The 26,547-nt window shown below is 42.8% G+C and overlaps 4 protein-coding genes across 11 annotated transcripts in view; 2 read left to right on the top strand and 2 right to left on the bottom strand.

Moving 5' to 3' along the window:
* Positions 1-804: 804 nt before the first annotated feature.
* LOC26531345 (cyclic GMP-AMP synthase-like receptor 1) lies at positions 805-1,578 on the bottom strand. Its single transcript, XM_015172403.1, has 2 exons — positions 973-1,578; positions 805-906 (listed from the first exon to the last, which is right to left on the bottom strand). The coding sequence occupies exons 1-2, from the start codon at positions 1,576-1,578 to the stop codon at positions 805-807; spliced, it is 708 nt and encodes a 235-aa protein (XP_015027889.1).
* Positions 1,579-3,668: 2,090 nt separating this feature from the next.
* LOC6631258 (uncharacterized) lies at positions 3,669-4,649 on the top strand. Its single transcript, XM_002053210.4, has 3 exons — positions 3,669-3,872; positions 3,937-4,309; positions 4,378-4,649. The coding sequence occupies exons 1-3, from the start codon at positions 3,708-3,710 to the stop codon at positions 4,554-4,556; spliced, it is 717 nt and encodes a 238-aa protein (XP_002053246.2). The 5' UTR covers positions 3,669-3,707; the 3' UTR covers positions 4,557-4,649.
* A 1,516-nt stretch (positions 4,650-6,165) lies between these two features.
* LOC6631259 (uncharacterized) lies at positions 6,166-7,167 on the top strand. The gene is made up of 3 exons (XM_002053211.3): positions 6,166-6,364; positions 6,430-6,799; positions 6,855-7,167. Exons 1-3 carry the CDS (start codon positions 6,194-6,196, stop codon positions 7,019-7,021), a joined length of 708 nt encoding a protein of 235 aa, XP_002053247.1. The 5' UTR covers positions 6,166-6,193; the 3' UTR covers positions 7,022-7,167.
* An 847-nt stretch (positions 7,168-8,014) lies between these two features.
* The window catches only part of cic (Putative transcription factor capicua), a 55,092-nt gene continuing 36,559 nt past the window's right edge, over positions 8,015-26,547 (bottom strand). For 4 of the 8 annotated variants that reach the window (XM_032437692.2, XM_032437700.2, XM_032437696.2 and 1 more), the window contains 16 exons: positions 23,318-24,788; positions 23,111-23,248; positions 22,362-23,044; positions 21,513-21,722; positions 21,271-21,395; positions 18,592-19,416; positions 16,679-18,030; positions 16,319-16,529; positions 15,932-16,240; positions 13,877-14,028; positions 13,299-13,731; positions 12,894-13,215; positions 12,670-12,833; positions 12,265-12,608; positions 12,008-12,200; positions 8,015-11,344 (listed from right to left, as the gene is read on the bottom strand). In XM_032437692.2, the coding sequence (XP_032293583.1) occupies positions 11,208-11,344; positions 12,008-12,200; positions 12,265-12,608; positions 12,670-12,833; positions 12,894-13,215; positions 13,299-13,731; positions 13,877-14,028; positions 15,932-16,240; positions 16,319-16,529; positions 16,679-18,030; positions 18,592-19,416; positions 21,271-21,395; positions 21,513-21,722; positions 22,362-23,044; positions 23,111-23,248; positions 23,318-24,562 (6,843 nt within the window). In that variant the 5' untranslated portion in view covers positions 24,563-24,788 and the 3' untranslated portion in view covers positions 8,015-11,207. Of the gene's footprint in view, positions 11,345-12,007; positions 12,201-12,264; positions 12,609-12,669; positions 12,834-12,893; positions 13,216-13,298; positions 13,732-13,876; positions 14,029-15,931; positions 16,241-16,318; positions 16,530-16,678; positions 18,031-18,591; positions 19,417-19,541; positions 19,895-21,270; positions 21,396-21,512; positions 21,723-22,361; positions 23,045-23,110; positions 23,249-23,317; positions 24,789-26,547 lie in introns of those variants that run through there. The other 4 variants (XM_032437707.2, XM_032437705.2, XM_032437715.2 and 1 more) reach the window with 4 other exon arrangements.

Below are 26,547 nucleotides of genomic sequence, written 5' to 3'. Positions count from 1 at the left end.
GAGCTGCCGCTTGCACTTAAAGTTACTGCCTTGGAAATTCAAACTAATTAAACTGCCCTCGTAAATACTAGATCTTAAGACGCCAATATACTATCGGCTAAGCAGTTGTTGCGATGCGCCTTGGTTTCGACTACTATTAAGGTTGCATTTGCATTTGTTATCGATTCGGTTGGCAAATTTGAAAAGTATTTTGTTGTAGAAAGAACAGTTGGTGCAGGCAATGGAAATAAACGACCAGTTTGGTAGAAAAGATCCAGACATGGAAATGGGGAGCATCGGTTGCCGTGTTGAGAAAATATTATTGAATTTATGTCAACTTTATTAATCTATTTTTTTACTGTAAAATTTGTTTCGTTTTTCAGTATATTTTCTTCGCGGGTTATAACTGATTGTATTTTTCAACCTTCAATATTATTCACCTGTTCTATCATAACATTTGCAGGTGGATTGATCGATTGACGTGATGGTAGTTGACAACTGGACAAAGCGATAAAAAGCCGAGCTACTCCTTTTGCGGCTGAGATTAAGCTTCACATAGGGATGATTCTGCTGGCGACATCAGTTCTGCTTTCGGATTTTATTTAATTGCTTTGTTAATCTGCTCTGCGTTCTTTATTAAACGCTCTTGCCGATTACCTAAATGAATTTTTTCTTCTTTACTTAAGTTACAATCATATAAAAATCCTTCTACATACTGAACGCTAGTGTTACAGCTTGACTGATGTCATCTGTTAAGCTCCTAGCTGCTAGGCAGAGCGTATCAATCTCAGCAGTTAGACAATTGAGCATATCGTTGCGTTGGTTTTATGTTAAAGCAGCAAATAAATCCAGATCGGGATCCCAGAATAGTGGAAGCTTACCATATTTTCCAGACGTCACCAAACAATTCGCCAGCTCTCTGAACATCTGCACAGAAATAGGAATTCATGAATAAGTACTAAGGGTCTTACGTGCCAACTTATATACACCTACATCGATCAGTATCTTATTTAGCTGTTGGGTTTTCCAATAGGTCGTTGGCCTGGCATCTATTTGCCATAGCAATAGGGTCTTGATATAATAGCTCTTTAAGGTGCTGATATTTTGTTTTGAGTCGCGGAACTTCTTGATAAATTTAATAACATGCTTTAGCTTATATTTATCTTTTATCATGGCATATTCGGCTTCATAGTACGATGCCCTAAATGACACATTGTTTGGCTCGAATGGCTTCAAGGGTTTTGGAATCGCACTCCAATACGGAATGTTCTTGAAGTACTTGAGTTTTTCTTGACTCAACACAATTTGCTTTACATTCAGCTTAATGGCAGGCACAAAATCCACAGAGTACTTCATATCCGCTTCGTTAACATCTATTGTATGTGCCGGTCCACAACTTTTATACATCAGTTGGGCAGTTTTACCATCGACCTCAATTTTGTTTTCCATTTTATTTAAAGCCCGTGTTACAGCACCTTTTATCATATCCTGCAGCTTATTCTCTTGAAGTAAATTGGTGGACGTAACCAATTTTTTCAGAAACGTGAATGTGATTTTATTTTGAGGTTGATTATGCAAAATATTTAGCACTTCCGTCATGTCCAAAGTAACATTACCCGGCTTAGCACAGTCTCTCCTCACAACGATTCTGTCATTCTCTGGAAACTTTAAATGAAATACCAAATCGAATTCATCGGGTTTCGTTACTTTTAGTTTATCCGCATAACTTCCTATATAGAAATAAAAATTTAATTACAAATTCTCTAGATTTTGAAAATTGCAAAGAAAGGCGGTTTCTTAGCGAAGGCGAAAGCCAATGTGACAGTGACCCAGAGGAAGAGCGAGAGGGAGAGAGAGAGGATTTCACTTGTTTGTTTTTCTTTGTATTATTTTGAGCCATTGAAGAATAATGAAGTACAGTAATTCTTAAAGGAGTGCATTGTGTGTGTTGATATCAGAAATGCTCTTCTTGATTCACGTACCTTCTAATTTATGTCCGCATAACCATTTGCCTAATGGATTCTCCTGTTGCAACGTGGAATAGAGCGCATCTCGTAACTTTCCATAATGATTTGTGTATAATTTCCGATGCGCATTAATATTTATAAAATTTGCGCTAATTGACTGAAGATGTTGTTCCAGATTGGTCATTTTTTTTCTACTCTGTTTGGGAAATGGGATCTTTACTTGAACAACTCAAGAATCACACTAAAAGCGAGACTCAAGCGATACACAAGAAACAAAACACAAGCAAAGCAATGATTCAGTTGGTTCGCTCGAGCAGATACCCTGTATCAAGCCCAGAAATAACGGAAAATATATGTAGCACAAATTTCTCGGTGCTCTGTTTAAAGAGCTGCAGCTATTTGATGCTCTGCACTACTGAAAATAATATTTGAAATAACATTATAGTTTTCTGTTTTGAGTGTACAAACACAATAATAATATATTAAGGCCGAACTTGATCTGGTAAATGGTATCGTATCGAATTTAGAGGACAGAAAAGATTTTCTGTTTCACTTGCATAACTCTTTTATGCCCTTTATACTCCCTATAAACATGCGTGTGCGTGCTGCTATAAGAAGTTGGGGATTCCCCAACTATTGTAGTAAGACATCTGATGCGTCAACTTTAAAAATGAAGGGGCCTGAGTAATCCATAGCCTAAATATTAAACGAAAACATGTTGCAGTACTAACTGAATATGTTATAATGTTTCACCATAAAGAAGTTTTTCTTAAAATTTGCTGAAGACATTATTAAAATGCTCACACAGGAAGAAATACTTAAATCAACAAAATATTTATTTTTAGGTGATAATCCGAGCGCAGGTCTAAATTCATTTAATATATATTCTGAGGAAATACATGCAAATAGAGAATTTTAGAGAGAGGGTGATAAAGGAAGAGAGACAGAGAGAGAGAGAGAGGCAAATAAAGGGAAACAGAAAAGGAAACGAAGTGCAATAGACTAAAAGACCGCAAGACTTACTTGAATATGTGAGAATCACGTAGAAGGGCCATACTCAAAAACAGCTGAGCTTGCAATTCCGAGCTTCAGTCAGTCAGTTATTCAAAATAAATGGTATATCGATTAAGCATGCTCCTCGGCTTTTTTCTTTTAATTCGCAATAAACCTGCAATTTCAAGTGTTTAATGAGGTGTTTGTCAGGAACTGTTCTGCTGAGTTCATTCACAAGTCAGTAAGCCAACTGGAATATATGAAATGCTTAAAATCAGATAATTGATAATGCTGTTGATAAGCATATGAGTAAATCAACAGATGCATGTGCTGGTAGATTATAGTATACTGGCGATAAAGCCAATAGGCAGATCTGCCGAACCCCTACCAAGTGCTTTACGATTGGTATTTATCTATAAACAAAAGTGGTTCAAATTCTTTGCACGCCGTTTGCATTCGGTTGACATTTTTATGGGGTTTCTTTTACAGTGCCAATTATAGATGCTTATCCAGGCTCTATGCGGATCGGACTCTTAAATGGACTCACTGCCACTTCTTGAATAAACAAATTAATGTTATTGTTAAGTTTCGCGTAAATAAATGTTGCGTTTTGCCCTCAAATTGATAACATTCGGTGGCAGCTGAAGAGCGGTCGTAAAACTCTTCAGCCGATAATCGGGGTCCCAGATAATGCCGTTTGGCCTGTGAAATATAAGGCCTGCGCCCGTTCACAGGGGCAGACATAGTGAAAGTGAAATTGGTTAAAACATGAAGTACCTGCTTAGTGTGACCCTCCTGCTGGCCATTGGCTTCCAACAGATCGATGCGCACGGCATGATGTTGAGTCCGCCGAGTCGATCCTCGCGCTGGCGCTTCGATGGCTCAGCGCCGCAGAATTACAACGACAACGAGCTCTTCTGCGGTGGTTTATATGTGGGCACCTCTGAGCACCGATGTCAAGTACGTGTTCGACATTGATCCTTTCCCAATCTTGCAGACCCAGGCCAATAATGGGGGGCAGTGTGGCCTGTGCGGCGACAACTTTTCGACTGGCCAGCCGCGTCCCAATGAGATTGGCGGACAGATTGGCGGCAGCGGCGTCATCACCAAGAGCTTTACGGCCGCTAATGCCATTACCGTGGGCGTCAAGATCACCACCAACCATTTGGGACACTTTGAGTTCCACTTGTGCAACTTGGATACCTTTGGAGGCGAATCTGAGGAATGCTTCAATCAGCATCGTCTACGCTTTCCCGATGGCAGCGACAAGCTTGAGATTGGCACCCAGAGCGGCGAGTTCGATGTGACTGTCCTGCTGCCGGAGGGTCTTACCTGCCAGCACTGCGTCCTGCGTTGGACCTATGTGGGCGGTAAGTGTCAACTTCTGTGTATTTCCACACTTCACACTCTCATGTATCTATTTGAACTGTTCGTATAGCCAACAATTGGGGTATGTGTGACAATGGCACCGGTGCCCTGGGCTGTGGTCCACAGGAGACCTTCAAGAACTGCGCTGATGTGAGCATCTACTGGGGCCGCAACATGCTCAAGGAGCTGGCGGCAGGCGCCGCTGCCAAGCCCGTTGTGCCAGAGGAGGTCGACTCCGTCGAGGCATAAGTGCTGATGGCAAAGGCCTGAACATTTTGTACTGAATCAAAGCCAAATATTTAATTAAACGAAAGCATTTTTCCGCAAAACTAGCCTTTATAATACGAACAACTCTCAACTTGAAGAGTTTTGGATGTCTCTGTAGTTACATCTTGCTGCGATGCACTGCTTGTCTTAGATTGCGTTTATTGTTAATCCCAGACACAAACCACAAACAATAATAATCTGCTTGGTAGCTGAGCTGTTTCCGGTTTATTATGCCTTTTTGTGTACTTCCGTGCACTGCTTGAACTGCTTTCATCTTACCTAAGGCGCACAGAGTTTCAGAAACGTTTCTTGATATTTTGACCCAATTTTTGTTCATATTTATTTATACCTATAACAAGAATAATCTTTTGGATATGGTAAAATTGTATGCTCCGTTCACAAAATGAAACATTTTGGATGTGCACAATGTCCAGCTGTCCGCATGAATACAAATGTTTGGTCAGAATTCTGAGTACAATTAATATAATTATTATTTTATATTATTCCTAGCGATTGCCGTGATAGCCCCCCGAATTACCTAGGAAAATATTCCAAATAACATCAATTAGTGGGGGTTGTAAATGCGTATACACAAATACAAAAACATCGCCAAGAAAAAAACACATATTACGCAGGAAAAGTTTAATATTTACTTGAATTTATGAGAATCGAATAGTAGGGAGGTATACTAAAATGGTATACTAATATGATGTATTGAAAAAACAAATGAAGCCGAGTATTTTTTTTTGATTTTAATAAACGCATACATTACCCAAGAGATTTATAGGTAGAGTGGAAAGGTTAGTTTACAGCTTATCGCAGGAAAACGCAAGTGGGTCAGACCTTGGCAAATATCCAAGTGCGTCAGTCCTTAAATGTGCCCAATGCCTGCGATAATATCAATGATTTCACATGTTTTCAAATCACGATTATGAAACGAATATAAAGATTGTCGGCAATTAATTGTTCCCAAGCACCAATGAACACTCAACTTAATTAGACTCTTATCTCTTTAACTTTCGCCAAAACCTTGAACCAGGCAATTTTTTTTTTGTTGGCAAACTAAACAATGTTATATCGAAGGCTTGCCTGGTTTACAGTTGATTTATTAGCAAATTTAGCCAATAAAAAAACATTCTCAGGAATATACAGTGAGCACTCGCTATAAACTAAAGCGCGAAATTAAAATTATATAAATAAGGAGCCTTGGTTCGTATTGTTTAAGAACTGAAATTGAAATTGAATGAAATTTCCAAGCAAAATTTGTACTTTATTGAGACTTTCAGAGAGCTTTAAAATGTTTATGAGTCAATAATGTGAAATAATATTGCAAATATTTGGATTGTTTGGATGTGTCACGCTTGTTTTGATCAATAAGGAACGCTATCATTTCTCAGAGTGATATTACGATTCGGCAAAATTTGGGCAAGACTAAAATGATCATATACATGCTTGATAGACGCCTGATAAGAGGCCAATTATCTTTATATGATCGTTGATAGCATTGCCTGAAAATCCGAAGAGTTCCTTGTAAGCCGATAAGGCCCCAACAATGTGCAGCTATATAAGACTTGCCCACTGGGAGGCAGGGCCCAGTGAAAGGGAAAGTGCCAAAGAAAATGAAATACCACAGTATTACCACAACGGGAGTATTGATCTGTTGCCTCATGGTGCAGATCGATGGCCATGGCATGATGTTGAGTCCCGTGGCGCGTTCATCACGCTGGCGTTACGACTCCTCGGCGCCGACAAACTACGATGACAATGCGCTCTACTGCGGCGGCTTTTGGGTATGTGTGTGCCACTGCTGAAGGTGCTGGGATAATTGAAAAACGAATGCGTTCACTTTACGCAGAAACAAACGGAAAACGACGGCCAGTGCGGCTTGTGCGGCGACGACTACAGCCTGAGCGCGCCCAGAGCTAACGAATTGGGCGGTAAATATGGTGCCGGGGTCATAGTGAAGAGCTACAACGGCGCCAGCTCGATTGAGGTAAATGTGCTCATTACCGCCAATCATCTTGGCCACTTCAGCTTCCATCTGTGCAGCCTGGATGAGCATGGCAGCGAGTCGGAGCAGTGCTTTGATAAGTATCCGCTGCAGTTTGCCGATGGCAGCCGCAAGTACTACATTAGCTCCAAGACCGGCAGCTTCGATGTGACCTTAAAATTGCCCAGTGGGGTCAGCTGCCAGCATTGCGTGCTCCGTTGGACCTACACGGCGGGTAAGCGCAGTCGATTACCCGAGTATATGGGCCCAACTTTACGCTCTTTTATCAGGCAACAACTGGGGCGTTTGTGAGGATGGCAGCGGTGCTATGGGCTGTGGTGCTCAGGAAACCTTCAAGAATTGTGCGGATATCAGCATTGTGGCCTCAGCCCGGGGCCTGTTGGAGGCCTCTGCGCTGGCTGAGTTGCCTGTGCCGGTCGAGGAGGTGATTGCATAAGGAAACAGCAGATGCAGATGCTCCTCATTTCCAATAGAACAAATAAGTATTAATCTCAAAATTGTTTGTTACAATCTGTTATAGATGAGATTCTGTAATGAATGCATGTTTCATTTTTATTTAATAAATTTTCTTTTTATATTTTATATGTATGTATATATGTATATGCCTGTGGTTTGTATGTATATACTATGTATATCAACTTTTTGCTTGCATGTATTCTTCGGCCTGTTCCTGCGGCTCTGTATGTGTGTGTGTGTGCTGCTTGAAATTGAGTCTGAAACATTTGCAACTGCTTGGCAACAGTGTTGACAACTGCCGCCGCAAATAAAGCCTGCTATTCGTTCAGTGTTGAATAGCTTAAATTGGCAATAAGCAGTGTTGTTAGTGTACAACTTCAGCCGTTTCCCGCTGACGAGCTCTGCAAGTAGCCGAATTTAGCTAGAAAATATTCGAATTGGCAACACGAATCGGCGCACAGCTCTGCAATAAATATTTGTGTGTATGCTGGCACTACATATGTATGTAAATGTGTATATATAATATATGTGTATATGTATATGTATATGTAGATGTAAACGTAAATGTATATGTATATGTATGCTATGTAATTTGTAATTTGTATCATTCGCTTAAAAATATGTTCACAATAACTGCCTTATTAATTAGGTTCACAAATAAGTTTGTATATATATTAATTTTTACAAAGCGTTCAGGTCGTTGGCAAAATCAAAGAATCGCAATCCATAAATTCAAATTGTTATTTTCGCGCATTGAACTCAATTATATCATAGCTTTAGAATTGTGCAATCATTTACTTAATATAAGCACATTTTCATGCCTACACGAGTGCCTGCATGTATTTATGTATTTAAGTATATATTTGTTTAACAATTAACCAAAACAAATCGCAAACAACATTGTGTAACGTTTGGGGCTTTTTTCTCTTACTATTGTTAATATTATATTGTATTTTATTTAAAGGATTGCCACTAGAAATTTCATCAAATAGTGTTTTTTAAGTTTTATTTTATTTTTTTTTTTTGCTTTTAGCTCTATTTTGCTTTATTTATGTTCATTTAAAACTCTTTGTAACCTCAAACTACTTAAGTAAATACATTGCCAAGTTAAAAACTATAAAAAACAGCTTGGGCTCATGCATACTTTATTTTTAACTCTTCGAAAGTGTGCGAATTGTTCACAACTGAATTTATTTATTTTGTTTTTTTTTTTTGTATTATTTTTTAATAATGTTTATTTTCCATACGCAGTTTAAAATACAGTTTTTCTTTTTGAAAAAATATAGTACATACATATGAAATGTATGTATGCCTATTTCCAAATGTGATTTCTGCAACCATTTGTAAAAGCACGTTGTAAATTTTGCACAAGCTTCTGTAAAATTTACTCACATAATTTGTTTTTTTTTTTTTTTTAAGATTTTTTATTTTTATTTTTTTTATAAATAGCTAAATATTTCATCTTCTTTTAAAAAAATGTAACATTATACAACACTATTTGTTTTTTAATACCTGAATTTTAGAATTTTGTATCCGAAACGCCATTTTTGGTTTGACTATGTGTCTGTGTGTGTGTGTGTCTGAGTGTGTGTGTGTGTGCTTGCTTGTTCGAGTTTTGTTTGTTTTCTTGTAATTTCTGGTAGTTTTTTTCATTATAAAAAATTTTGTTAGGTCGAAATTGTTGTTTGCCAAAAAGTTTCTGTTTCGCCCTTGTATACTATCTGCTTTGTATTGTATAAGTTCTCAAGATTGGTTGTAAACGAGTGTGTCAAAAGTTTGTCAGCGGTTTGTTTTGCGATTTGCCAATATATTTGCAGCTTGCACATATCCTTAATTGACTAACTTGAATGCCGACAGAGTTCTGGAAGGATGTTGATTGGATTAACCGTTAGTTGGTGTAAGTTTGTGGATTTGGGTCTATTAGACTAACTTTTATATTACGTATTAAGTTTAAAGTTGGTTTTTTTATATTTAATCATTGGCACAAATTCGCTATCTGAGTTCCTGTCTATCAGTTGCTTTTTAGCCTGCGGTTTATTTATATTAGATTTAAGTTAAAACAGAATTTACTGAACTGAATCTGCTAAGAACAAAAGGGAAACGAACAATATTTTGTGCTCAAGTGTGTTTGTGAGTTGTTTGTTTTGTTTTCCAATATGCATCACGATAATAATTTCACACATTTGCTTTGCTTATAAACTTTGTTTTATTCTTTTTATAAACATTAACATGCTAAAATGTACTTTCTTTTTATTATATAAAATTTTGTTTTCAACTATATTCATTAAAAAACATAATAGCTAAACGAAACTAGTTTGTAAATTATAAGTAAGTGCGGCTTTAAAAAGTTGTAATTAAATTTGTTTAATAACTAACTATTACACAAATTAAAAGTGTGCGTGTACGTGTGTGTGTGTGTGTGTGTGTGTGTATGTGTGAGTTGGCTGTCATTTAAAAACGAAAAAATGCCAAAAAATTAACAATGCTTTCATTTTCAACTATGTTAATTTGCATTATAATTTGATTTTAAAGTTCGGTTTCAAGCATTGTCGGTAAATACGTAAGTATATATTTTGCACGCACTGTAGCAATGGCCAGCTGAACTAAAACAAAAACAAATGAAGAAACTAAGCAAATAATGTTTTAAAAATTAATTAATTAATGACAGTAAACAACAGACACAACAGCACTTTAAGTTCAACACAAACACACGTGATAATACAAAAGTTTCTGGCATTTGGACTTCTCGAAAAGTTGGGGCATTTGAATTGAAATTTGTTTAAAGCTTGTTTAAGAACTACTTTTAGAAACTAGAAATATTATCATTACGATTGATGAAAGCCAGAAAAGTATTTAAAATTAATCGCAGTCACACACTCTATTTATAAATTAAAATTTAAATAAGCGAAACTACATAAAGAACTAAGTTATGCGTGTAATTATTCGTAATACAAATAATAATCATAATCATAATAATAATAAAAACAATTAAAAACATTAATAATTCATATATTGCAGCAACAGTGGAAGACAGTTTTCTGTTTATCAAATTTTTCATGCTGTTTCGCAATTGCAATTCTTTTCACTTTTCTTATTGTTTATGTTGTTGTTGTTGTTGTTGTTGTTTGTTTGTTTGTGATTGTTCTTCAATATTTATTTGCTGTATACAGGATTAAAGTTAAAGGTTGCTAAAGCATAAAGAAACAACGATCTAAACCCTAAACTAATTAATTATTAAATTAAAAATTGCTTATTCAAATTAAAATATACAACAGCATAAAAATTTAAGGCCAGAATAATAGTGGAATAATGTACATACAATTTAAAAAAATGTTTTCATTTTCAATGTGCCAAAAAAAAAAAGAAGACGAAAAAGCAGACAATTTAAAATTTCTTTCGAAAACCGTTAAGACTAATTAGTTATATAATTAGTTGTACAATACAACTACAATTTCTCCATTCAGCCTACAAATTGAGTGTGTGTGTGTGTGTGTGTGTGTGTTATCGTGTTATTCGATTTGTGTTCATTTTCTTTTGTTTCTGTTTTTTTTTTTGTTTTTGTTTTTTTTTTTAAATTCTTTGCTTTTTACTTGTGCTAAATACACTTCAAAATTAATGTGCAATTTGGGTTAAGTTTAGATCTTAAATTATTATTTCTTTTATGGGGTATTCATTGTGTTTGCTTGCTTATTGTTGTTGTTGTTTGTTGTAGTTGTTGCTTGCCTGTAAATTATTAACTAAGCCATTATACAATAATGTTGCCATAATGTATGTACTTCATATATGCTTCAAAAAGTTCTATCTTCCAACTGGTTAACTTCTTAATTTCTCGATTTATTAAGCTGCTTAATAAACTCATTCCTACTGTCCCTCTATCTTTTTCTACTGTCTCTCTGTCTCTGTTACGCTTGTAGTAGTATAGGCCTATTGCAATTAAAAAATGTATCTTTTCTTATAATTTTGTTTTTGTTTTTGCATCTCTAGATAGAAATGTTTTCCACATGTATCTCGTACATGCTCAGTATCTATGTGTGTCTGCAATTATTTCAGTTATCGTTTTGTTTACTAATTTTAAGTAATTTGTCACTCGCAGCGTATCCAGTTCATGCGTGTCCTTATTCTGTGATCCTTCATTGAACCAGCGACCTCACTTGAACTTCTCCTTCCTACTTGTACTTGTTCTCATTTTCGGTTAGTTTGTTAAGATGATTCACCTGCTGCTGTTGTTGTTGCTCCGCAAGTTGTTGTTGCTGCTGTTGATGTTGCTGGTGCATACCTGTCGTATAGTAATACGGAAAAACATCTATACAATGTTTTCACAATAGAAAAAGGAAATTCAAATTACAAGTTGAAAACGAAAATGGCAGAGGAAAAGTACAGTGAGCAGAGGTTGTGTGGGGACAAGACATTGTTCCTACATAATTGTCCGACATGATTTTGGTTATATGCAAGGTGCGAAGTCAAACTAATAAATTACGGGTCGATCGATCGTTCGTATGTCAGCTATATGATTAAGTTGTCCGATTAGGCCGATTCCCAAATATGTAACGATTACAAATGATCTTATACTGACCCGAGTCTACATATGTATATACTTTCTTAACTCACAGATGTCTATTTGAATGGCTTACACATTTCGTGGCGAAACTATAATACCCTCTGAAATTATTCTTAGTTCTAGTTAAAAAAAAAAAAAAAAAAAATTTTATGGTTCACGCTACTTTTGTATAATGTTGTGAAGGTATTTAGTGTTTGTTGTTGGTAAAAATAAACTTATTTGGGGCACTTTTAAACAGAATTTCACAAAGAAACCTCTTTTTGATTGCTGACAAATTGGGAATTAGAGAGTGGCATGAAATAAGGAATAAGGAGTAGGGAGTTGTACAATGTGAATATGGATTCGCTGATACGCATACACAAATCTTTTTTCTGCTTCCAAATGGCCTTTTTACTCCCTGTTTATTACCTGACGCTGCTACAGCATTGTTTTGGGCATTTAGACTAGCGCTCAGCGTGGCCGACGAGCAGTTGGAGTCGGAGAGCGTGTTGGGACCAGCCGAGTGGGGTGTGCAGGGCAGAGCGCCCATGGCCTTTTGGCGCACCTCGCGTATCTTTAGCTGCAGATCTTGTTTGCGTGGAAAGAGATCGATGTGCTTGGTCTGTGACAAGTGGATGAATACGATTAGGATTGAAAGTTCATATTCTATGCTTAGCAACACGCACCTGAAAGGCAATAGTGGCCTGAGAGGATGGGAATACGCCGTGCTCATTGAACAGCTGCATGACTAAATTGCGACGCGCTTCTAGGACCTTGCGGTGTCCCTTCTCGCTGGCATCGGATCGAGCGCTCTGCAACGGCGTTTTGGGCGTGCGCGGCGAACGGCCTGTTTGATCGCCGGTCTCAAGTTCTGCAGCAAATTGGAGATTAGTTCCAGGTGCATTTGTGCAAATACTACTTGGACTAGTTGGTTTACCTCTCAGATCATTGTTAAAATCGGCGCCAAAGAAACGCTGTGTGGTTGTTGGCGGCGCCGAGGCAGGCTCCTCAATCGAATCATCCTCGCTCACTGGAAAAATTGCATGTGATTAGCAATGGGAATTTGTAATGATTGTGTTATCAATACGTACTTAGTTTCTGGACCGGCGGCTGCACTGCATTCTTTTTGCGATAATTGGTGCCATAGACGCGCGGCGGCGAGGGCACAGCAATGGCGCTGGGCGACTGGCAATCCTCTGGCTTGAACTGTGGCAGCGCCTTGTACTTTTTCTCAAAGTCCACTTGCTTGAGCACACTGGAAAGGCAGTAGAAATTAGTTGGTGGATCATTTAAGATGCGACAACGGGCAACTTACTTGTTTACTTCATCGCTCTTCTTCTTGTGCGACACCACTGCAGGGGCAGAGGCGGGCACGCCCCTTATTGGCGACTTCACTGCCGAATTGTTGCCAATGGCCGTGGGCGTTAGTGGCTGCTGCTCATCACTGCTGGGCGTTGTGGTCGATGAGGTGGGCGTGGGCAGAGCCGAGCTGAGGCTGCTGTTGTTCACATGGCCAATGATGGGCGAGGAGGCGGCCACCTCCATTAGCGCTGGTGAGTGCAGCTGGCGTCCAATATGCTGCCCATTGCTGACCCCATAGCCGCCGCCTGTGCTGTTGTTGTCCGATTTGCTTTGAGCTGCATTTACACACACGACACACAGACACACAGACAGTAAGATTCAGTTAGGTCAGTTCCGTCAATGACATTCGGCTACTCACATAAATTCTTGCGCCGCTGCAGCGGAGCACGTCCCAGTTGCGCTGGCGTTGGAGCCAATACAAACTGCTGACCATCAGTGTCCACATCGACATCCACATCGGCATCTTCAGCAGGAGCATCGCAGCTGCGTTTGCCGCTTGTCAACTCGGACGATGCACTCAGATGATACGAGGCCGATTTGGGGGTGGATGGCATCGACTTGAACGACGGCGAACTAGCCGGTGGCTGTTCCTGGCCATGGCTGCTGGGCGCATAGCCATGCAGGCGCATTGCTGTCTGCGCAACAACCTGCGGCAGTGGGGGCGGTGGCGCACCCTGCACGCCCAGACCACCATTGTGCTTCTTGAAAAGGTAGCCGGACCCAAATGCGTCCAGCTGCAGGTGCTCCAGGCCAGGCGCGTTCTGTTGATGAGGCGGCGGCAGCAACGGGTACTAAAAATAATCCGAATTTTAGCAATTGCAAATATCAATATCACTCTAGCGCATTTAAAATTCTCAACAGGTTCAAGTTGCGCAAGTCAAAACTGCTTTGATAGCAAAGTCTGGCAAATACTTTCTTTCTTTTTATTCAACTTACCGGATGACCCATGGCAAAGAACATTTTCTGAGCTGGCGCTGGACCCGTCGAGCCAAGAATCTGTGCTGGCGCCGAGGCGGGCGGTGTGGCAATGCTAGCCGCATGCCCCAAGCTAACGGTTGCCGGGGAGTTGGGCACACAGGCCTGATGGGCTGCGGATGAGTTGGAGTTGATCATAAGAATGGTGGTGCCATCGTTGCTTATGCTCTTGTTGTTGTTATTGTTGTTATTATTATTAATGTTGTTGTTGTTGTTGTTGTTGTTGTTGCTGATGTTCTTGTTAGTTTTATTGCCACTGTCGACAGTGGCTGTTATGGTTAGTTCATTGGCTTTATTAGTACTATGATTTGATGGTGTCGCCATCGCCTTGGTTAGCACGGTCAGCGTGGGCGTGGTCGTGTTGGCCGTGGTGGTCAGAATGCGCGTATTGGCCGGCAGGGTGATTTTGTTGCAAGCATTGATGCTGATAAAGGATAATGGGCGCAATGTTGCGCCAGAATTTGAGACAGCAACATGTTGCTGATGATTGTAGCTGTTGACATCGGTGATGAGCAACATAGTTGCCGGCTGTTGCACAGTGCTTGACGTTGGTGTTGCTCTTGCTGTTGTTAATTTATCGTTAGGTTGTTGCACCTGTTGTTGTTGTTGTTGTTGTTGTTGTTGCTCATTCGCAGCGTTGCCGTCGTCGTCATCGTCTTCGTCGTTCCCGTGCAACGTATCCAGCACTAAAGCGTCATACAAAATTGCCGCACGACCTGTGGCTTTGCTGGCATCTTGCAGTGTCAACAGTTTGCGGATTATTGAAGTTGTTGTTGTTGTTGTTGGATGGGTGTTAATATTATTGGTTGTTGTTGTAGTTGTTGCAGCAGCAGCAGCAGCAGCAGCGTTATTAAAATTATTGGAAAATTGAATAAGTTGCTCGTTACTGTGACTAGTTGTTGTTGTTGTTGTGGTTGTTGTTGTGTTTGTTGTTGTTGTTGTTGAAGTTGTTGATGTTAATGTTGTTGATGTCTGAGCTTTTGAACTTTTGAAAAATAATGGCGGCGGTGTGTTGTGTTTTGGTGTTATTGTTCTTTGTTGTGTGCGTATAATGGTAAAATGATTGCGCGGCAGCGACGCGGGCGTCGCCATGATCGTTGATGTTGGCGTCGACGTCAACGTCGACGTCAGCGTCGGTGTCGGCGTTGGCACGCGTGTTATAACTGTTGGCGGCGTTTCGACACGCCGCTGATGCAGATGCTTTAGCTGCTGGTGTGGTGAGTTTGCCGGTTGCAGCGGCGTCAGAGAGCGCACTATGGTGAATTGCTTGCGCTTCAACGTAGGCGTATTCGCTGGCATGGCCGTGGGCATGGGTGTTGCTGGCTTTGCGATCGTATACTGTGCTATGTCATCGAAGTCTGTGGTCACACTGGCCAGCTCTGCCATAAACTGCTCGTCGTCATCTTCGTCATCGTCGTCATCCGCTTGGTCGTCGTCGACGTCTGCGTCGTCGGCTGCGCACGCGTCGTCGTCCTTGTCCGTTGCTAGATCAGTGCTGGGATTGACTTTGTCTTGTTTTTGTTTGGGTTTGAGTTCTTTTGCTTTTCGAGTGTGGTGTGGTGAAATGTGCGTGAGAGATAGCAATGGACGAGGTAAAGGCGTGAGTTGAGCAATTTTGAATGGGTGACAAATTGAGTGTTTTTATGTGCGGGTTTTATGCGAGCGTTTTGGAGAAATAGAGAGAAAGATGTATTGCATAAAGTTTTTGTTAAAAAAAAAAACAAACAAACAAACAAATGCAAATGGTTGGGGGCGCGGCGAAAGTTGGTTGGATTCAAATATAATATTTAAATAAATTATGTACTCAACATCAAATCATAATCATAAATAAAGCCAATAATATATATATATACAATGAATAAAAGCAAAAACAACAACATAAGGCCTACAACAATTTGAATATAAAACAATAAGAAATTCAACTCAATAGAGGCATTAAAATATACATATGTATATATATTTTCGTAATTCGTCTTCGTCTTCTTCTGCTTCTGCTTCTTCTGGCTCTAAACTCACCTCTCACATCGGTCGGACTGCAGAGCGTATGCGGCATGGGATAGTGATATTGCTTTTGACTGAGAGCCGTCGCAATTGGCACATTGAAATTAAAGATGGCGCCGACAGCGCTGCTGGGCGTTGGTGCGCTAATCACGCCCCCCGAAGTCGCAGCAGCATTGCCACCATTCAGCTTGTAGGGCGATGGTGGCTCCTGTTTGATGTCCTCCTGTTTGATGTGCGCCGCAGGCAGCTGTTGCTCATCCGATTTGGAACCGGAAGAGCTGCTGCCCCCCTTTGGACTGATGGGCATTGATTTGAAGGCGCCGCCTAAACAAAAATTAAAGATACCAAAAACAATGAGCAACTGTTGCTTATTGAAGCTAATTGAGATTTGTGCTTGCTCGCCTGTGGGTTGGAATGGTGTTACACCGATTGGATTCTTGGGACTAGTGTAGTGCTTGAACATGGGCATCTGCGGATACGGCAGCATGGTGCTCTCCAGGCCCGGATGGGCTTTAATCGCCTTTGGCTTCAAAGTGATCTCGCGCTCTGCGCTGGATGCCGGAGCGGACATAGTCTGGCCATTGCAGAGACTCGCATGATCTTCCTGGGTGCGCTGTAGAATAGGAATGCATGAGCACAGTTGGCAATAAAACACACCCGAATACTATAACAGTTACCCTGATGATAGTATGTATTGCCCAGATTGATGGGAATGGGGATTTTGAACTGCTTTCATTTCCGTTGATCTCTTTTAAAGCTTACCTGTTCGGCATCCGTCTGGATCTGTTGCTGCTGCTGCTGCTTGCGATAGTCGTAGGGCGCTTCATCCATGTCCAAGTCGTTAACGCGTTCGCGGCATTGCAGATCCAGTTTTGTGGGCGGCTGTTCATCCTCGACGACAAGCATTTGCTCATCCTCATCGGACTGCAGTTCGTTCTTGAGCTGCTTGGTCTTGCAGTTACCCTGCGACTGGCCGGCAACGGTTGTGGGCGTCTCCTCGCAAGCAATGTTGTAGGTGTCAATGGTCAGTGGGATGATATCGCCCTGTAGCTCGACGGCTTGGGCACCGCCGCTGCCGCTGCCGCCGGGCGTGGAGGGGCACATGTCATCCTCCAACGAATCGGAGCCATCCACAGAAACCAGACGCTGTTTGTCCTCGTTTGCGGCATTGCCGGACGAGGAAGCGCCACCCTTGCCCGATGTGGAGGATTTGCGGCGATCCTTGGAGCACCATTTCCAGTCCGGATGCAACTGAAAATGCGCATCCTTCACTGATTTGGCCAGCTCATGATACTGGGCCTTCTGATCCGGCTTCAGCGCATACCACCATTCGCCCAAGATTTTGCTAACCGTGCGATTGTCCTGATTGGGATGCTTCTTGTGCACCATCTTGCGATGCTTCTTCGAGAATATCATAAAGGCGTTCATCGGTCGACGTATCTTCTTGCCTGCGGCCGCCGCCGCAGACTGCTGCTGCTGCTGCTGTTGTTGCTGCTGCTGCTGTTGCTGCTGTTGCTGCTGCTGCTGCAGCGCACTAAGCGACTGACTGCGCCGCTTGGCCGCCGAGGTCGTTGGGGCACCGGCTGCCCCTTCGCTGGCATCATGGCAGTCGTCCAGTTTGCGTATGTTGCTGTTGTACGTGGGCAGTCGCATGGCTGCCGTCGGCGCCTTTTTGCCATTCGACATGGCTGGCGCACAGGTCGTGGCCTCAAACACATCATCGTCCAGCTGCTCATCGGCCTCATCAGCTTCATCCGGCACACTGGTCGTGGATGCTGCTGCCGCCGCCGCTGCTGCTGCTGCTGCTGCGGCTGCTTTTGCATCGTTCATGGAACAGTTAAGCGGCTTGCCGGGCGATGCCATCGGCGCGGGCACAATCAAGTGATTGTTGTTGTGATTGAGCTGCGGTTGCTGCGCTCCTGCTGCTGCTGCTGTTATCGACGGCATTGAGGGAGTTTGCTGCGACGACAACTGTTGCTGCTGGTGGTGCAACATGGCCACGCTGTAGTTGCTGTTTGTGGTTGTCGTTGTCACCGCTGTCGCTGGAGGTGCTTTGGTCATGGCTGGCATTTGCGGCAGTAGCTTTTGCCACGGATAGCTAGCCGCATTGTAGCCTGAAAAGGACATAATGGAAAGTAAGGATTTGAATACGGATTTAAAAGAGGTAAACGCGTATCGTATCAGATCTGATATTGACTAACTTTCGACTCATATCCACAGATTTATTTTGTGCGGAGAAATTTCCAGAAAAAGTATTGGAAGCTGTGGACAACTTTGACTAATAGATAAAGAATTATTTTTAGAATTCTTTTTTTTCTCAAAAAGTTATTGCTTTGATTCAACGGAATTTCAAAACTTATTTTGGTCAAACAAAAACCAAATGCGAGTTGTTCTCTTATTTTTGTAACTCAATAAAAAAATCTGTAGAAACCTGAAACTCTACAATTATATTTTGTTTGCAATGCGTAACTAATGTAAACAAATATTTGTATATTTTTAAATTGTTTGTAAACATTCTATAAACACATTTAAGCTGTCAGTCCAACTGTCCGCTTAGAATTAGAATTCATTTCGCAATCAGTTATCAATTTTGGAGTCAATTTTCTTAACGATTTGTGGGCACGCGACTTTTTGAATGACTCGCAAAAGGTCAGACTGCTTTTTCTGGCACTCACCGTTTTTTGGCAATGCATTGTCCGTGGGCACAGCCACTGTTACGGATGTAGGCGTGGTTGGCGGATGTGAATGAAACGTAACCGATGTGGGCGGCGGCGGCGGCGGGGGTTGTTGCTGCTGCTGCTGCTGCTGCTGCTGCTCAACGGAAGCAGGCAATGAATTCTGCGTATGAATCTGCGTCTGTTGGGCCGCATTCACGATGACAGGGTGAAAGGTTTGATGCCCGGCCGTGGATACAACAACATGCTGCTGCTGCTGCTGCTGCTGTTGATTTGGTGCCGACTGTTGCTGCTGTTGCTGCAGTTGCTGCTGCTGTTGGCTGCTGGAGATGCGTATGACGCTGGTCGCATGGCCAACGGTGCTGCTGCTGGGCGGAGCTGGTGGAGCCGGCAGAGCATTGAGATGAGCGGCAGGTGGCTGTTGTTGTTGTTGTTGATGCTGCTGCTGTGTGGGCGGTGCATGCATCACCAGCGAAACGGCCGCCGTTTGTGGCGGTGGTGCAGGTTGTTGCTGTTGCTGCTGCTGCTGCTGCTGCTGCTGGTGCACAGCTTGACTGTTCTCCCAGCCATTGTTGCTGTTGTTGTTGTTGTTCGTATTGTACAACACTGGACTGGGTGTTGTCGTCACTAGCTGCTGCTGCTGCTGCAATAGTTGCTGTTGCTGCTGCTGCTGCTGCTGCTGCTGCGACTGGTTCGCAATGGGCGTAAAGAAATTTTGCCTATGATTGGACACATTGACCGGGGAGTGGGCGATGGCATTCAGTGGATGATGATTCACGGGTGATGTGTACGATGGCGTTGCAGAGCGCGAGCTGCTCAGTGACACTGCAGATAGAAAGATAGTGTGACAGACGAAAAGAGAGAGGGCGAGAGAATGGGAGGGGGTATATTAGTTATTTGTTGGAATCACGATTGTTTTCATTTTAGTTTTTTTTTTTTTTTTTTATTACATAAGCACTGTAAATATAATTTAGCGCCCAGCTCAAAGTCCTGGAACGCGTTCATAGCGCTGTCGCCGCCACTGCCCCCTTTGCTGCCGTTGCTGCTGCTCACTGCTTGGCTGCTCCCCCTCCTCAGTTAAAGAACAAGCACTTCGATTGGCATCACTTTCGGTGCATATTATCGTATTTAATTTGCTTGAAAACTTTTTGTCGTCGTTGTCAAATTCGTTTTGTCTGCTGCATTCGCATCGGTATTCACTTTTTTTTTTGCTTTTGCGCCGCGTTCTGTTCACAGTCTTCTTGCCTTGCCTTTGACAGTTTTCAACATAAAATGCGACGACGACGTCGACGACGTCAAAAGAACAGCCAGCAATTCAACTGAGCGCGGCTAGCGACAGCATAAACTGAGCGCCGCTCTCACAATCGTCAGTTATTCGCTCATTTTGCTCTCTTGGGCTCGCTCACGACGTCCATGTTTGTTTACCTGTTGTGGCTGTGTGGGTGCTGTGCTGCTAGCTGTTGTATGTCGTTTAATGTCCGTGTGTGTGTGTGTGCCTGTGTTAGTGTGTGCGTGTGAGTGCGCTCTCTCAAGTGCATTTTTGTTTAGGTAAAAACGAATCAAAGGCAGGGCAAATAACGAGAAAAGAAGAATCTGTTGCGCTTCGCACGCAGCGCGCTTTTGTTTCGGCTGCGCTGCATTGTTCGTTTCAAGTGGCGGCGTCGACGTCGCTGCCTTGATCGCTTGCAGGTGCATTGGAATGCGTACGCGTCGCTGTCGCTGTCGACGTCGCTGCCTCTGCATTTTGCTTTTGCGTGTAAATCACGCTGCGGTCATACTTTCAAGTGGCTCGAAGAGCTAACGTTGTTGTTATTGTTGCTGCTGCACGCACACGTCAAACAATAGAAACCCTCATCGGGCACGGCCCCTGAGAACACCTTAACAAAACCAACGACCTTTATCCAGAGAGGTGTGCATGTGTGCCTATCAGTGAGTGTCTCTCTCTGTGTGTGTGTGTGTGTGTAATATGGTCAGCAACGGCGCTGTTGCTATAAAACTTTATGATAGGCATTTTTATTAGGAATTGAAAATTCATTCGGACCAATGTGAAAGTCTAAGCAGCACCAACCGTTCAAATACGCTACACCCAAGTATGTCGGGTACACTACAATATATATACATTAAAGCTAAAGAATAAATGAAGATTGTCGTGGTTTTGTGGAAATCATAATAAATAAAAATATGTATTTAATTTAAATATATTTTTAGCCACTGACTAATTGAGAGCTTCAATTATGTATTGCTAACTTTAAATTAATTAAAAAAAAACATGTCTCCAGATGCTCAGAACATTTGAGTGTAGCGCATTGAATAGTCTCTTCGGCCTAAGCTGAACGCACATTTCTAGAAGCGCCTTAGAAAACAGGCCAGCACCGCCTGGATGCAGTCGAGGCTGGGCTGCGCTACGATCTGCTCTTGTCCGTTTGTAGCTGTGTGGGTAATTGCGTGAACACAGACAGATTAACAGCTTAAGCTGGCGCTCAGTTGGGAACGCAGCCCAGCCCAGTTTAGGCGAGGACTAGCTGGGAAAGCCAGCCTTGAAAATGAATGCAAGTGAAGTATGAATAAATTTTGAAAAACAAAAAACCCAAATTTGTTGCTTTTATGATTAAACTGCGGAGGATCGACAGCAACAGGGCTGCGGCGTCATAAAAGTCAAAAGGTGTGAGTTGCACGTACCTAACATGGCGGCCACATCGGTCTCCTCCTGATCATAGCGACCCGTGACCCGATGGTTGGGCGACGTTTCCGAATCACGAGAGTTGTCCTCATCGTTTTGCGTCTTGCTGCTCGAGCGGCTATCACTAAAAGAGATTGAAAGAATGAGAGAGAGAGAGAGAGAGAGAGAGAGAGAGCGAAACGATAAAGAGAGCATTAGAACAGCAGCAATCAATGCAGAGCATTTAGGTTTAGAGGCGCACCTGAGAAAACGACCCGGCCCCGTTGAAGAGGGCAGCGCATTGTTGCCCTTCTGATTCAAATGCCTCGAACAATAGCCCCGCCGCTGAGATTCTTTCATGCACAGCATGCAGAGACGTCGCCATTGCTTGCCATTGTACTTCTTGCGCACTCCGGATTCCGATTCCACAATGTCGCCCTTCTTGAAGCGATGCGGCGTCGTTGCCTGAGATCTGTCAACGAAAATACTCTGCTTAATACACACGCACACACACACACACATGCACATTTGTTGCAATTAATGTATTCAGTTTAAGCAATGCTCGAAATAAAGTCAACCAAAGGTGTTACGACCGCAGACAGTGCAGTCAACGCCTGCAGCGATCAAAAGCTTTTGCGGCTCTCTTTATTCTCTCTCTAATTCAAGAGAACGTGTGCCGTAATTATAAATGTAACGAGATTCTCTTAAGATATGCCAGCATTTACATCCTTTCCCATCCAGAATTGGCATGGATCTCGATAACTACGATGCTTCTACACCTTTTGCGACATCTCCTGCCGTTTTTAATAATATCGATAAGAATCGTTCTAGGTGTTTGTACACTTAGTAGCTGACTCTCTCTCTCTCTCTCTCTCTCTCTCTCTCTCTCTCTCTGAATTGTTTAATACTCTGCTTACAATCTTGTCTCAATGCATATTCCACATAGATATTTCTATCGCATGATAGATATCGATTATTGATATCGATATCTTTCATTCAGTCAGTCAATCGGTCAGGACTGACACTTTGATATAGATTTAGATAAATACGTATTAGATTTTGAACTTTGGTTCCCTATCTATGAAAAAAAAATCCGTATGAACTTTCTTACCTTGGAGTTGCTGGATGAGATCGTGGTGTCAGCCTCTGATCAAGTAAGCTGGATGTGCTGCCGCGGCTCTGCATGCTGCTGCGCTTGCTGCCGGCGCTCATCTTCTCGGCATCCACATCCCCGGCAGCCGGTGAATAGTCGATGCCGACGCGCTTCAGCTCATCATCGGAGTCGTAGTCGTCGTAGCCGCGCTGCTGTTGCTGTTGTTGCTGTTGTTGTTGCTGTTGCTGCGCTGGCGATGGCACGTGCATTTTTAGTGGCTGGTGATGGTGTTGCTGCTGCTGGCCATTGCTGCCCGGCGAGATCACAATGTCCGGCAGACCATTGGCCTGCTGGTGGTGGTGGTGGTGGTGCTGCTGCTGCTGTTGCTCCACAAGCGCCAACGGCGGCGGCGGTGGCACCGCACCGCCCTGGAACGGCGACGTGGCAGCCGCTCGATAATACTCATGTTTTTGGAGCTGCTGTCCAGCGGTTGGTGCGCTCGTTGGCAGCTTGCCGTCATACCGCGTGGCCACAAAAGCCTTGGGGTATACCACACTGCTGTTGGCAACAGTTGCCGGCTCCGGCTTACGTTTGACGCCAATTGCCGGCGGTGTTGCCGTTGGCGTCAGCTCGTTCAGCTCATCCCACCAGGGCGGCAGCAGCAGTCGCAGGTCCGCGCGACGCACAACTTTTGTATTGGGCTACAATGGAAATTCCATAAACATATTGCTAACATCGAGTTGATATATTCTCCACTTTGCACTTACCAATTCATCATTGACTAATTGCACGGTAAATTGCTTGGTTCCCTGGTTGATCTCCATAATGATGCCCTCCACATACACGCAGTCCACGGTGCGTCCTTCGAGACTTTGACGCACACAGACGCGTGCCTCCAGCGTGATCTGCAAAGCAGCAAAGTTCGAGTTAGGATTGCTCAATAGATCTGTATGAGAAGGTAGTTTGGCACTTACATCAGCCATCGGCGGACTGGCATCCAGTATCACATTGTAGCGTCCCTGTTGCAGCACATCCTGATACAGTTGCTGACCAAATTCGGTGGCATCAAATTTCACGAGTATTGAGTGGTGCGTGGATTGGGGCGTGCTCATGCTTGTTGCCTCTTGCACTTGCTGTATTTTGCCGGGCGCATAGCATTTGCCCACTTTGGCCAGGACACGCGTGTTGGTCCATTCGCTGAGATCGAGTAGAGCAACAGGCTCGTGTTGCTGCTGTTGTTGCTGTTGCTGTTGCTGCAACTGCAACTGCGTCTGTTGCTGTTGTTGTTGTTGTTCCTGTACATGTTGCTGATGGTGTGAGTTAAAGCTAAAACGTGGTTGCTGCTGTTGCTGCTGGGATTGCTGGTAGTAGACGGGCGTGTGTGTGCGCGAATGATTGATTGCTGCATGATTGTTGATGTTGCTATTGTTGCTGCTGCTGGCAACATGTTGCTTGTAAGTACTAGTCGCATGTTGCAGCGGCGAAGCGATTATAATACGTTGTTGTTGCTGCTGCTGTTGCTGTTGCAGATGTTGCTGCCTAATTTCATTGCTATTGCCGGCGCCTGCACCTGCACAATTCATTGCTGACGGTGGACTGACAATCATGCTGCGCAAAGCTAACGCACCTTGCTGCACGGCAGCAATATTGCCATTGGGGAGCGCATCGCTGCCATTGCCATTCGTCTCGGCGGGTTTTTGTTGCTTGTACATCGTGTGCTGTTGCTGATGCAATTGCTGCGGCTGGTGTTGCTGTTGCTGCTGCTGCTGCTGTAGCTGTTGCTGTTGCTGTTGCTCGGCTTTGTCCAGCTCAGCTGGATCAAATTTTCGTTTCTTGGGATGCTGGCGCGGCTGTGTTGGCTGCTGAGGTGTTGTTGCTGTTTGTAACTGTAATTGTGGCTGAAACAAAACATGTTGCTGCTGCTGCTGCTGCTGCTGATGTTGCTGCTGTTGTGGTGTCTCGACTGCTGCTGCTGCTGCTGTAGTTGTTGCTGTCGTTGTTGTTGTTGCTGTTGGTATACCGGCGGCTGCAGTTGTTGGTATAACCATTGTGTTGGCGGCAACAACAAAATGTTGTTGTTGCTGCTGCTGCTGCTGCTGCTGATGGAGATGTTTATTTGTTATGACATAAGTTTCGCCAGCGGCAATTGTGGCAACTGCTGCTCCAGTGTGTGTTGCTGTTGCTGTTGCTGCTGCTGTTCCATGGGCAGCGCTGAGCATCTTAGTTGATGTTGCTCTCCTCGTTGTGGTCGTTCCAATTGTAGCAGCAACATGTGTGTGGCTTATTTGTTGCTCTCGTTGCTTTTCTTTCTAATGTTGGCTAGTGTCGGTCGCCCTTTTGCTATTGCTGTTGCTATTGCTATTGCTATTAGAATTGTGGCTGTAATTGGTGTTCTTGTGCAACGATATTGCCCGCAACATCTGCAACATCATTTGGCATGGCCGCCTGCAAGTGAAGAAAAAACAAACATTCATTTGCATTCAGTTGACAAGCGAAAACGCATTTAAATCGGCGCCCAATGGCCAAAATGTCATTTCATAATTAGCGCAATCCGCATCCTGACAATTCTGACATCCTGGCGCTACAACTTCGGTTAATGGCGCCTGTCGCCGGGGCAACAAAATTCAATCTCGGACCAAAAATACACTTGCACTGCTGAGTATATACACATCTATGCATACTGTGTGTGCGTGTGTGTGTGTGTGTGCGTGTGTGTGTGCGACGACGACGTCGAGAACGGAAACAATTTAATTTACACAGCCGTCCAGGCGTGGTCGGGCGTCGGTTCTGGGATCCTGGCGTAGGAGGCGTTTTTATTTGCAAAGAGTAAAAATAAAATACTCGTATAAATGATACTTGAAACATTTTATGCCAAAGCCGCATACCATCAAAGCACACCCCACACACACACACACACAGACGCACACAGACGCACACAGCCAAACGTCATTCATTTGCACAACAACTCAGTACAGTCGCATGAAAAATTAAAATCATCTGGCAACCCTACACAGAAAGAGGCAAACAGCTAAAAGCCCGAGAAACCAATTTGCCCGAGCTGCAGACGTCGAAGGACGACATTAAATACAGTGGGCAATTTCTCATTGATTTTTATTAAATTTAGCCAAACTACATTTTGATGATTCAAGAAATTTAGCATTTAATTAATGTTAATAAATTTTCAATTTGCAAACATTCTAAAAATGACATGATGCGTAATTGCAATGCATTGGTAAAACCACCAAACATGTTAAATATATCGATTAATCGATGCAAATCCGTAATCACATCTTATAAAAGCAACTCGTTATTAAAAAACAGCCTGTTCGCTAAAACCACAAAGATAAATTGGTATAAAGAAGTAAATTTTATGATCTACAGTATTTTGTGCTTGATGCTTTTTATCAAATGTATCTAATATACAGATCGATTGCTATTCTTCTGATTTATGTCATGTGTTTTGATTGAAAAGCCCCACTGCGCATCAATGCTGCTGCCTCGACATTGACAATCGAAGTACAGTAAAAGCTCTTCTAACGGGACTCCAATCGTCTTTCCCTTTAGTTAGCAGGGGAGGGAGTCTATTCAGGCGCAGAGTTACCAGATGAAATGCAGACATTGCAAAAAAAAAGTGATTTTAGGTATGCTGCCTTAACTGCATTTTTTATAAAATTAATATTCTATCTTCTTTGAACTAGTTTTAAGAATAATAACAATGAAAACATCATTTTTTTATGCATACAAATCTCAGGCTTGCTTGCCTGTACAAAAAGTATAGCATACTCCCAGGCTGGTCGCGTATATCTCTTACAGCATATACATATGCAAGTGTGTGTGTGTGTGAGAGCCGCAGTGTTGCCATATTTCGTCAAACCAATGCAATCGGCTTATCATTAATTTCACACAGAACATCAACTCACTCGCCCGCTCTCTCTACCACATTTTCGCTGACAGTGTCTATGACTGCAGGAAATGACTGCCACGCCCACTTTGGGCCACACGGTAGGACAACAACATAATAAAAAGCATTTGAAAGAAAACAAAAAAAGTTAACATAGCAACAGGAATAGTCTCGCGTAGTCCCGTGAGATCTTGCTGCTGTTTATTTTTGCTGCAGCTGTGACTGCTGCTGCTGTGCGGGACAAGTGCAATGATTGCTTTATTTCTTATTTCTCTCTTTGCTCTTTACAACTTTTCTTTTCAT

The sequence above is a fragment of the Drosophila virilis genome, chromosome 2 (assembly GCF_030788295.1).
Source record: "Drosophila virilis strain 15010-1051.87 chromosome 2, Dvir_AGI_RSII-ME, whole genome shotgun sequence".
Lineage (NCBI taxonomy): Eukaryota > Metazoa > Arthropoda > Insecta > Diptera > Drosophilidae > Drosophila > Drosophila virilis.
This window is presented reverse-complemented; position numbering and strand designations above follow the sequence as displayed.

Coding starts and splice junctions, on each gene's coding strand:
- LOC26531345 (XM_015172403.1), bottom strand. CDS start 1,578: ATGACGGAAGTGCTAAATATTTTGCATAATCAACCTCAAAATAAAATC. Junction 907..972: donor TAAATAAGATACTGATCGAT/GTAGGTGTATAT, acceptor ATTTCTGTGCAG/ATGTTCAGAGAGCTGGCGAA.
- LOC6631258 (XM_002053210.4), top strand. CDS start 3,708: ATGAAGTACCTGCTTAGTGTGACCCTCCTGCTGGCCATTGGCTTCCAA. Junction 3,873..3,936: donor TCTTCTGCGGTGGTTTATAT/GTGGGCACCTCT, acceptor CCAATCTTGCAG/ACCCAGGCCAATAATGGGGG. Junction 4,310..4,377: donor GCGTTGGACCTATGTGGGCG/GTAAGTGTCAAC, acceptor CTGTTCGTATAG/CCAACAATTGGGGTATGTGT.
- LOC6631259 (XM_002053211.3), top strand. CDS start 6,194: ATGAAATACCACAGTATTACCACAACGGGAGTATTGATCTGTTGCCTC. Junction 6,365..6,429: donor TCTACTGCGGCGGCTTTTGG/GTATGTGTGTGC, acceptor CACTTTACGCAG/AAACAAACGGAAAACGACGG. Junction 6,800..6,854: donor CCGTTGGACCTACACGGCGG/GTAAGCGCAGTC, acceptor CTCTTTTATCAG/GCAACAACTGGGGCGTTTGT.